General features: G+C 35.6%; 1 protein-coding gene across 1 annotated transcript in view; it reads right to left on the bottom strand.

Moving 5' to 3' along the window:
• Window positions 1–4,232: 4,232 nt before the first annotated feature.
• The window catches only part of LOC142984866 (putative fatty acyl-CoA reductase CG5065), a 29,502-nt gene continuing 21,573 nt past the window's right edge, over window positions 4,233–12,161 (bottom strand). Inside the window, exons 2-13 of the mRNA XM_076132724.1 lie at window positions 11,856–12,065; window positions 11,298–11,455; window positions 10,638–10,728; window positions 10,003–10,148; window positions 9,119–9,228; window positions 8,649–8,732; window positions 7,881–7,989; window positions 7,384–7,460; window positions 6,723–6,885; window positions 5,997–6,147; window positions 5,251–5,357; window positions 4,233–4,859 (exon numbers count right to left, since the gene is read on the bottom strand). Coding sequence (XP_075988839.1) covers window positions 4,757–4,859; window positions 5,251–5,357; window positions 5,997–6,147; window positions 6,723–6,885; window positions 7,384–7,460; window positions 7,881–7,989; window positions 8,649–8,732; window positions 9,119–9,228; window positions 10,003–10,148; window positions 10,638–10,728; window positions 11,298–11,455; window positions 11,856–12,053 — 1,497 coding nt within the window. The 5' untranslated portion in view covers window positions 12,054–12,065 and the 3' untranslated portion in view covers window positions 4,233–4,756. The remainder of the gene's footprint in view (window positions 4,860–5,250; window positions 5,358–5,996; window positions 6,148–6,722; window positions 6,886–7,383; window positions 7,461–7,880; window positions 7,990–8,648; window positions 8,733–9,118; window positions 9,229–10,002; window positions 10,149–10,637; window positions 10,729–11,297; window positions 11,456–11,855; window positions 12,066–12,161) is intronic.

Raw genomic sequence — 12,161 nt, 5'->3', positions numbered from 1 at the left:
ATGCAAAGTCCCCAACCCGCACTTGGCCAGCGTGGTGGACTCAAGGCCTAACCCCTCCCTCATTACGGGAGGAGACCCTTGCCCAGCAGTGGGACATTAATGGGCTAAGTTTATTTATTATTTTATAGCAATATGGATGCGAATGAAGCAAGGGAAGTTTGTAAGGATCGTACCAAGTGACGTTCTCTGGTCTCTGCCTACCCCTATGAGAATAAGGCGTGATTTTATGTATGTATGATATTTGATGTATATTTTTTATTTTTATATTAAAATACTTTTTATCGGTATATATTTGTGTTTTTTGGTTACATGACCACTAAACGTGAAGGTTATATTTTTTTGGAAAAACATGTCCTACACCGAACAGAGGTTAATATAGTATACATAAATATGTGTCCTTTAATATAACAAATGCGAAAGATTTGTATATACATATTTATTAGGACGGGAAAAAAGTCTTTTCGCATTATAGTATCTATGAACTTGTAATAAAATCTCTTTAGCTTCAAGAATCACAAATGAGTACACGGTTCATTAGGTTTCTTTCAGTGAGCTCGTGAGGTACCCAAATACCTACCGAGCTTTTTAGTGTAGGGAAAAGATTTTATTACAAGTTCATACATACTATAATGCGAAAAGACTTTTTCCCCGACCTAATATGTTTGTACACGCTGAAGCTGAAACTGCTCAACGGAATTTGATGAAAATTTCTATACAGATAGTTTATAACCTGGATTAACACATAGGATACTTTTTACGCCGGGAAATCTTTTCAGGCGGCAGAAGTCCTGTAAAAGTCAGAAAAGACTAAAAGCACTTTACCCGATCCGGGAATCGAACCCCAGACGTCATGATCAGCAGTCATATACACTATCAACTCGCTATTGAAGTAGTCTGATTCTCGGTTTTTAACTGATGTCAATAAAAGGACGACGTTATCAATTCGTCTGTATCTTATTTACACATAGATACATACATACATAAAATCAAGCCTTCCCATAGAGGTAGGCAGAGACCAGAGAACGCCACTTGGTACGATCCTTACAAACTTTCCTTGCTTCATTCACATACATACATGTTGTATGTATCTGTATATATTTTGTTTATATCTATACTAATATTATAAAGCTGAAGAGTTTGTTTGTTTGTTTGTTTGAACGCACTAATCTCAGGAATTACGGGTCCGATTTGAAAAATTATTTCAGTGTTAGATAGCCCATTTATCGAGGAAGGCTATAGGCTATATAACATCACGCTACGGTTATTAGGAGCGGAGTAGCAACGAAAAATGTTGCAAAAACGGCGAAAATTTTGACCCATTCTCTTAAGTGACGCAAGCGAAGTTGCGCGGGTCAGCTAGTAATACATAAGTTCAGTAACCGCTATAAATAAATGTACTAATTATTTTCTTTTGTGTACAATCACGTGTTTTTCCAGGTCGATAGCGGGTTCGAGTCCGATTGAGGTCTATCACACTGTTCTAAAAAGAAAAGGTCAGACTCATTGTTTAAGGTACAAAGTCAATGTGCTATTTTAAATATTATGTGTGACATAATGTTTGTTTCATCATCATCGGTTTAGCCTTTCTTACAACTATGTTGGAGTCTTCCAGTCTCACCGGATGCAGCTGAGTACCAGTATTTTACATGGAGCGACTGTCTATCTAACCTCCATAGCCCAGTTATCTGGATTATAACACAATACCTCTCGGTAAAACTGGTTATCAGATTTTCAAGCTTTTTCGAAAATAGCAGCCGGAATCCACAATTTAGCATGCCTTCCGAAACACGGAGGAACTTGATTTGTATATACATGTATATACATGGTCACCCATCAAAAGACCAACCAAGGCAAGCGTAGCTTAACCTGAGAGATTGATCCACTTGCCTGTTACTTAGCCACGAGTTAGAATAAGTAACTATGCAGACTATTCTCTCTCTCTCTTTTTAAATCTCAATTATTTGCGGGATCCAAAAATAATTGTTTCGCGTATGGTTGTACTTTGTCCGTTGTTTGTATGTTTGTAAAAGTCCCCGCGACACAAGAGCAATTCGTAGCGCGGGAGTAATCTTTAAAAAAAAACAGACTCACTCATATCTTTTTGCACTACAGTTTTCCATCTAGTTTTGGGCCGTAGACTATTATATATAAATTATTTAGTATATTATTATTATGCTCATCACGGTGCGTATATTCAAGGCTGTTTTATGTGATACAATGACTATCATAATTGTCAACATTTCACCTAAATGATTAAATGATTTGATTTTTATGGTCACCCATCCACTGACCAACCTCGGTAGGCGTAGCTTAACCTACGAGATCGATCCGCGCATCTGTTACTTAGCCACAGAGTTTGCCACAGTAACTAGGCGCTCTATTAAATATATAAATTATTTAGTACCTATATAATTATTATGCTGATCACGGTACATATAGTCAAGGCCTCTTTGTGAGGCAGACGTATTGGTTTCCTTGTTAGAACCTCCTAGATACGTCATTGATTTATATTTGACGTATGTTGGTTTGATGCTCAGAAAACCAGAGTAGTTTTTTGGTTTCCTGTCCGTCCGTCTATCTGTCTGTCTGTCTTCAGTCTTTATCTCATGAACCGTAATAGCTAGGAAGCTGAAATTTTCACAAATAATGTATTTCCGTTGCTGCTGTAATAATACATACTAAAAATTAAAAGAATGAATTTCAAGTGGGGTCCTCATACAATAAACATGGTTTTTTGTATTTTTTTGCTCAATATTAGGCAGATTCGAACCCGAGGCAATACACCAATGACTTTTCCAAGTGATGTGTGTATTAGAAATAATAACCCTTGTTCTAACAGTGAAGGAAAACATCGTGATGCAATCTTGCATGCATGAGAGTTCTATAATACAGTTCTTGAAGGTATGCAAGGTCCCCAACCCGCACTTGGCCAGCGTGGTGGACTCAAAGCCTATCCTCTCCCTTATTACGGGAGGAGACCCTTGCCCAGCAGTGGGACAGTAATGGGTTACATTTATTTATAATCATATTATGTAGCGAGCACGTTTGTTATCACCTGAATAGAGTTTACTATTTTTCACTTTCAGTTTCAGTAGTAAAATCGTTTCATAACTTCAATATGTAATGATCGGAGTCAATTATACTCGTATGTAACTATTGTCCAATAACTTAGTAGAGAGTGTTGTACGCAAGGTTCGCGGCTCGAGGTATACAACATACAGAATGTAGAACATCAGTGACCCGCAGACTTATACAGCTGACGGTCACCTGTTTCATATACATACTTTATTTTAGAAATACAGGAAATTATGAATTCAGTTTCCGTGGCGCAGTGATTAAGGTGGTCGCCACGCAACTACCATAGTGTTGGGAGGTCGTGGATTCCCACACGGAACAATAATAATTATTTATGCGATAGGAAAATAATTGTTTCGGGTCTTGTTGTAGTTTGTGTCCGTTGTTTGTATGTTTGTAAAAGTCCCCACAACACAAGAGCAATTCTTAGTGTGGGAGTTGTCTTTAATAAAAACTAATTATAATCTAGATAAATCGTGCATGCCAAGACTCTGTGTTAAGTTGTCGGATTATAGTTACTTATCCAAGCGTATCGTTGCACCTCATAATATTAATCGAAGTTGTAAAAAGTGATTGATATATTGAGTGTAATAAATAGATATAATATATTTTTAAGAAACCAGTATACAGTATAGTAGTTGGCAACTAGTGTACGTCAAATTGATGATCACTATTCAGTACATAGCTGCTTTGACGTAACGTGGTAATCACTATAATCTAAGGAAGTAAACAATGTACTGCACAGTGGTTTTCAAATAGTTGTCAACTGAGATACGTGATAGCCTCCAGAAGTGGAAGCAAAACAGGAGAATAGGGAACATTGGGGAACAGTAAGAAAACAAAATTTTACTATTAACAATTATTTATTAAAAAATAATATATTTATATACATTATTATAAACTAAACATTTTGATTATCCAAAATTATATATTTTACAATTTAAATTTTTCCGTATTCAATTAAATGTAACTCTTTTGCATCATCAATGATTTATATCTAATAGAAATATTGTTAAAACCATTTGGCGATTAAAAAGAGTGGCCAGGAGTTTGTTGGCAGCTCTTCTCATTGGCCCTACCTTCCGAACTGGCGGTAAATTCACTCTCTGTATCATTGACTATCATAAGTGTCAGCATTTGACCTAAATTAATATATGATTTGATTTTCATTGAAATTTGTATATCCGATAATTTATTTTTCTGGACTACATAGTATTCCTGGTATGTAAATAATTAAATTAGTTATAAGAGTATGCATAGGTACTCACATAAAATTGTTTTGAACATTAATTTGCTAATAAAATTACTATTTGTTATCTTTACTAATATTATGAAGATGAGATGTTTCTTAAATCACAATTACGTGGGATTCGAACCCACTATACGTAGCGGTTATTGCGGTAAGGCAAACACGTTAACTACTGAGCCAATATAAGATAAGAGACCTACCTAAATAATTTTACTCGAGCAATATTTTAGTGAGTTCGATTCTCGGCCAATGTAAGCATTTATCAAGTATATTTAAATGTAGTTATATTTCCAATAATGGCCATGTAATTTAAGATACAGACCTGCAATTTTGGTTTTTGATTAAAATGTACCTTTTCAAATAGTCAAAGGTTTTTTCAAATCGTTGTTTCTCTCTTTATAATATTAGTATAGATACATAACTTTGTATTACTTAGGCACTAACCGCTGAAAATAACATACTAATGTAGTAATATGAGAAATAGGCTAAGAGTACACCCAGTATCACTTTCATTGTGAGGTCCAAATAGTATAATCTGTGGACAAAAAGAAAATATTATTAAAAAGTGATCAAAGGAGGCTTAGTTAACAAAAGCCGCGCTGATCGATCTCTGAGGTTAAGCTACGCTTGCCGAGGTCGTTCTGTGGATGGGTGACCATCTCATATATATATCGAGTTCCTTCGTGTTTTGAAAGGCACGTTAAATTGTGGGTCCCAGCTGTCATTTTCAAAGATCTTTGTCAGCATAGTGGACTCAAGAATCACAAATGAGTACACGGTTTATTAGGTTTCTTTCAGTGAGCTCGTGAGGTACCCAAGTATCGAGCTTTTAGTGTAGAGAAAATATTTTATTACAAGTTTAAACATACTATAATGTGAAAAGACTTTTTCCCTGACCTAATATACTAAGATGTGATGGTACTTACTGTTTCTGCAGTTTCCTAGCCTGGGGCAAGTTGGCGGGGTCTTCTTTGACGCAGTACTCACGAGCTCCCTTGATGTAGTCACGTATGTACCTGCTCCAGTTTATAACCTACAAACAAAAGTACAAATATAAATAATTAAATGTAGATACATAATAACATTTTCTCTTCTTTTTGTTTAACCCTTTTCTGTCCTACTGCAGGGCAAGGGTTTCCTTCCAAACGAAAGGGAGGCCGAGCGGTTTAAGTTGACACCTCTCATGCAAGTGGTCGCAGGTTCGAACCCGAGGCAACACACCAATGACTTTTCGAAGTTATGTGTGTATTAGAAATTCACTTGCTCTAACGGTAAAGGGAAAACATCGTGATGAAACCTTGCATGCCTGAAATTTGTTTAATACATTTATTGAGGGTATGCAAAGTCAAAGTCCCCAACCCGCACTTGGCCAGCGTGGTGGACTGAAGGCCTTTCCCTTGTTCGGGAAGTGACCCTTGCCCAGCAGTGGGACAGTGATGGGTAAAAAAAACATAAAAAAATACTGAAAAGGCTTTTTTTTTGTGGAATTCACAAATTTTTGTTCCATGTGGGAATCGAACCCACAACCTCCTCGATGCAATGGTAGCGGCGTGGTGACCTAAACCACTGCGCCACGGAGGCACTCAATATGTGTGTAGCAAGGCTAATGTACACTTTAGAGAATAGATCGCGGACAGACCCGTGAGTGAAAGCTAGTAAAGTCATATCTTACCTTCACATCAGTATAGAAGACCTCAGCATCATTCCTGCTGATCCTGTTTTGTAATGCCGTGAAGTTATTGTTGACAAAGTGCCACTCCTTAGTTGTGTAGTATTGTAACACTTGGAGCCCGTAGTTGATACGTTTCTGCATTTTTATCATACTGTAAATGAAAAATAACATTTTTAGGTAGGTAAAGTAAAGGTTTAAAAAAAACGGATTCGGATTTTCGGATACGGATTCGGGATCGGATTCGGTTCCAGTTTTGATTACTAATATTATATAATGTAGAGCGCAGATATGAATATTAAATAATATGATAGCGTGGATTTTATAAGATACTGATAGTTAATTATTTCGGATTCGGATTTAATCATAATTTAGGCTAAAAAGGCTAGGTTGTTTCTTTTCCGAATAAATGATTAAATTGGCTTCGTATATAATTATCTACTAAATTCGGAATAGGATACTGAACCATGCCTGAATAAGTGTCGAAATCATTTCTAAACTAAAATATTTTCGGATGCGGTTAAAGACATTGATAAACTTTTATTCGCATTGAAATAAAATACAACAGTTTAATTGTGACGTAAACCAAAATCCGATTTTTTCGGATTTGGTTGAGGATATTAATTATTTAATGTCCATATTCAAACAAAGCACGAAATTTTACACAAAAAGCTTCGGATATCGGATATTTTTTCGGATTCGGTTTACAAATTGCAAATGAATACTTACAAAGTCTTCTTTCCCATGAGAAACAGCAGTAAATCGACGAAATACGCCGGTAACACATGTGTGAAGAACAGGGCGAGCTGATGATGAAGCCAGTTGCTCTTGGCTGAGCCGCCGGGGTGCCACAGACAGATGGAGAACGGGAACTCTTGCACGTGGACGCGACCTGATGATGAAGAGCATATTGTTATTTTCTTTCTTAAGACAACTCCCGCACTAAGAATTGCTCTTGTGCCGCGGGAACTTTTACAAACAACGGTCGAAAAGTACAACATTATTTGTGGATTGCACAAGTTATTTGTTTCACGTGAGAATCGAACCCACGACCTCCTGATGTAATGGAGCAGTGGTTAGCATACTTATATACTTCAAAATATATACTTATTTAGATAAATTGGCAACCAGGCTCAGAACAATCTCATGCTCATCACTCAAAGATTTGTCCCGGGTAGGATTCGAACCCACCACACGCGGCGCTACGGTTGTTGTGGCGAGGTGACCGCTTAAACTTAATTCTGACATGTCCTTGGTTTGTTGCCTCGGGTACGAACCTGCAACCACTTGCGTGGGAGGTGTATTCTTAGACCACGCGGCTGTCACTGTTCGTCATATAGGTACAGTAAAGGACATTATTTTAAGGTAATTATAGTATATTTCAACTTACCCATATCCAAAGCCTCCCCCCAAGTGATGGGGTTCACGCCCGACTGTGCGATGTTGCAGATTTGTATCTCCTTAGGCCTGTAATTAAATAACATTAATATTAATAATATTATAAGCACATAGTAATATATTAGGTCCGTGAAAATATCTTATATAGTATGTATGAACTTGTAATAAAATCTCTTTGGCTTCAAGAATCACAAATGAGTACACGGTTCATTAGGTTTCTTTCAGTGAGCTCGTGAGGTATCCAAATATCGAGCTTTTTTGTGTAGAGGAAAATCGGAGCAGTAGTTCCTGAGATTAGCCCGTTCATACAAACAAACAAACTCTTCAGCTTTATAATATTTGTATAGATAATTCTTCTCTTTTTCGTCCATACATGTATGTATGTGAATGAGGCAAGGGAAGTTTGTAAGGATCTTTCTCTGACATTCTTTGGTCTCTGCCTATGGGAAAATGGCGTAATATTATGTATGTATGTATGTATGTACTTACTTCTCAACGGCAGTAAGGTAAGCGAGTACGATGCACGCGTTGACAACGATGTCGACTGGAATCACGTCCGCCTGGTAGTTCTCGTTACAGTGCATTGTACGGATTACACCTGAAATATTATATACAAAAATATTAATATAGGTACAATTGGACAGGGGTCATAACACGATCACGCATTTTACCTTGTAACGCAGCTGCGCTGTTTTAAAAGTTATGATACAAAATATTATTTAAGAGAATAATAATAGTCGCTCCATGTAAAACACTGGTATACAGCTGCACCCAGTGAGAGTGAAAGCCAATTTCAACATAGTTGGAAGAAAGCTAGGCTTGATTATGAGTGTCGACTAGACTGTGGTAATTTCTCTACGACACGAATCAAATACGTATTCGTTAGTTAGTAATGATAGTCGTTAATCCATGAGAAAGATGAAGGTTTGTAAAAAGCGCTTTTCGGTGTATATCAGAGGTAAAACTTAAGAAAAATGGACGGTTTAGTTTTATTTTTATCAGTATGTTAATTTGGAACGTGAGCAATTTAGTAATGTTATAATTTAAGTAGGAACTTAACTTAAATACAACTTTTCTTAACAAAGAAAAGAGACCTCACAAACCTATCGTAATTGTTAAGTAATTTCTCTCACACTCTATACGAAGTCCCAAATCTGCACTTGTATAGTTCCGTACAACCAGACCTTAATCATTTCTGAGAGTTAATGAGTGAATCAAATATCAAAGAAGTAAATAAGAAATTGAGATATTATGTACCTTTGCCAGCTCCAACTAACAAGCCAGTAGGACCATTGAGGTTGTCCACCCATCCTGGCATTGGCTCTTTTAGAGCCGCAGTCACTGAAAATAACACGGTTTTCAATTAACTATTACTTAATATTCCACTTAGAACAGTAATTATTACTTAATCTATGTGAATTATGCTTAAATCTATACTAATCTATACTAATTTATAAAGCTGAAGAGTTTGTTTGTTTGTTTGTTTGAACGCGCTAATCTCAGGAACTACTGGTCCAATTTGAAGAATTCTTTCACTGTTAGATAGCCCATTTATCGAGGAAGGCTATAGGCTATATATCATCACGGTACGACCAATAGGTGCAGAGTACCAGTAAAAAATGTTACAAAAACGGGGAAATTTTTAACCATTCTCTTTATGTGACGCAAGCGAAGTTGCGCCGGTCAGCTAGTACTTTATAAAAAGTGATTTTTAAGTAGCTACTCACCGATAGATGGCCGAGCAATCGCAATGGGGAATTTTCCCGCGTGTTGTGAAACTAAATCTTCAGTTAATGACTTTGTGTAAGCGTATGTATTTGGCTGTGGCTCTATTAACCTGAAAATAAAATTGATATACTTGGTTATTATGAATAACTGAAAATCCCAAGAAGTAGTAAGTTTCAAAATAACAGTTACTCAATGTGTGTCTGTATATATAATAAAATACCTACACATATAAAACAGTTGCCATACACAAAATTTGCAAAGGTGTTAAAAAACTATCTGTGGCAAAATACATTTTATAGTGTTAAACAGTTTTTAGAATCAAAGTAAATAAGACAGGTTTTTGCCTTAACCCTTTGTCACTACTTCCTTCTGTACCAATTATTATTATTATATAAAATCAAAAGTAATAAATGAATAGTTTTTAAGTGTAATATAATTAATTTGCATGCTAGCAAATATCTAGCTAAATAGGCTTGCACTAAGCTAACTTGCATTGTTATATATCCACTTCATATTATGTACCCACCCTATTTATAGCAAATAAATGATTGATTGATTGATTGATTGATTGATAAAGCCATGATTACTAGAATAAAAATAGTTTTTTGATCAATTTATAGTTCTTTCTACTGGAAAAATAATACTGTTTTTGTAGACATCATGAGATGGTAGTGCCATAAATATGACCTATTCTTCAATAGATAACAGTATATTTAAACTTTATTAGACTTTATAATCTACTAGCAAATGAAATTCAATACTGAGATTTACATTTACACTACTCATAAATAGATGTCGTTAGTAAAATTATTAGTTGTATAATTGAATAACAGATGTCACTATTCACAAAATTAAACTCTTACAAAGTGATTTACAAACTCACTTAGGTTGAAGATGTCTTAATAAGTCATCATCCATCCATTCTACAGCATGCATCACATTCTGTGGCTTATGATCAGCCGGGTACAGCTTCTCTTCGAAGATTTGTAGCTCACAACGACAGTACGACGTTGATACGTGGATGAAAGCCTGGAAATAAACAAACATAATTTGTCTTCAATTCGGTTTCATTATGGTGAATTGAGGAAATAGTTATTATAATTTTGTCATTACAGAAACAAATTAAATTCTAACTGACTGAAGCTTTAATATTGTTAAACGCAAACGCCGGCTTCTGTAGCTAAACGCAAGTCGGCGGGAGCTTCACAGCAGTAGTCTTCCCGCTTCCTCACATAGTTGAGTCCGTGAGTATAATTTATAACATGTATTATAGTAAAATACATTTTGTCTGGTACCACAGGATATACACAATTAAAATGAGCTACCATTTTACCGTTGAAACTCCCTGACGTGAACGACATCTAAGCATACTCTATAGGCTTTTAACGATATTTAACTAATGTGAATACATCGTGTTTAAATTGATTCTTATTTTTTCGATGTCAACCGCAATATATATACTTATATGTGGAGTAGAAACAAGTAAATGTGCCAAATATAACTATGTCTTTTACTTACCTCTAGATTTTTAACACCATCAGCTAAATCCAGAACCATTTTGGTGCCAACTGTGTTCATCTTTACTGCGTCTTTTATGAACATGTCAAATCTGAAACACGAAGCAAATAAATTAGTAAGCCTCGAAAGTTACGCCTTTTTTTGTATAGAGGATTTCAACTTATGTGCAGGTTTGGATTCATTATTATTTCGTCAAAACAATGCTATTACAGTAACAAAATAGTCGATAAAAAGCTGTGAAAAACATCTTTTACGCCCGTATTAAGACCTGATTGACTGTCATAAACTTATATAAAAAAAAACTTATACTAAAACTTATACTAACTCATATTCAAAAAAAGTTGTGCTTTTATACTTTCGCGGTGCATGTTTATTATTGCAAAACTTCACGCTATTTAAATACATTTCTTAAACTCCTTTTATTACCGGAAATTGGGTTAGCTTATATACGTCTAGCCTTTCTTTCAACTATGTTGGAGTCGGCTTCCTGTCTCACCGAAAGCAGCTGAATTACCAACATTTTACATGGAGCGACTGTCTATTGGACCTCCACAAACCAGTTTCCTGGGTTATAACACGATATCCTTCGGCAAGACTGTTTGTCAGAGTTTCAGGCTGTAATAATACTTATTTATTCTGAACTTGAGTAAGAGCTCTTACCTTACACAAGCAGCACAATGGAATATGATCTGAGCCTCCTGTTGTATCAGTTTCCTGTCTTCTTCAGTAATACCGAGGTTATCTATCAGTATGTCACCAGGAATTACGTGTAGCTTCTCAAAAAGCTTTGGGCTTTCAGCTTTCAGGCGGTCGAACACCTGAAAATAATGAACAAATAAATAAATACATTGTTTTCTCTTGAAATATAATATTAATTTACCAAAAATATATATTTAGAAAATAAATAATGGTTGATATAATATTACTAATGTCTAATAAATAATATATCAACCATTATGTCTTTTTAGTGGCAAAAAAGACATAAATTTCCTATTTTTGAAACTATTTTGAACTGTTCAATCATAGGTGGCGTCGTAAAAACTATTTTCATTATCGAATTCGTTTGATGAAAATGGTTTCTTAATTAAATTGACTACGGTTATTAAGATGGAACAATATTTCCCACGTTTTGTATTAAAATTACATAATAACATGAAACCCAAAGAAAATATTCGTACAATAAGTTGCTACTACTCACTACTAGATGGCGTTACTTACCCTAAAAGCAAGCAAATCGTCCAGCCTCTCCTTACTGCTATGTCCTTTCTTTGGTCTCATAAGTAGATACATCTTCTTGATATCAGGACAGCATCTCAGCATCTTCTCCACGAGGACCTTGCCCATAAACCCTGTGGAGCCGGTGATGAACAACGTCTTGTTCGCGAAGTACTCCGGCATACTTATAGGGGGCGCCATCTTTTGATATTACTGTGAAAGAAGAAAATTAAAGGTAAATTTTGGTTAGAAATTAATTATTCACTTATACAAACATATTAAGAGATTAATTAAGAGATGGCGAGATGA

Source organism: Anticarsia gemmatalis, chromosome 28, assembly GCF_050436995.1.
Source record: "Anticarsia gemmatalis isolate Benzon Research Colony breed Stoneville strain chromosome 28, ilAntGemm2 primary, whole genome shotgun sequence".
Taxonomy (NCBI): domain Eukaryota; kingdom Metazoa; phylum Arthropoda; class Insecta; order Lepidoptera; family Erebidae; genus Anticarsia; species Anticarsia gemmatalis.
Note: the sequence above shows the minus strand (reverse complement) of the source record. Positions and strands in the feature narration are given on the sequence as shown.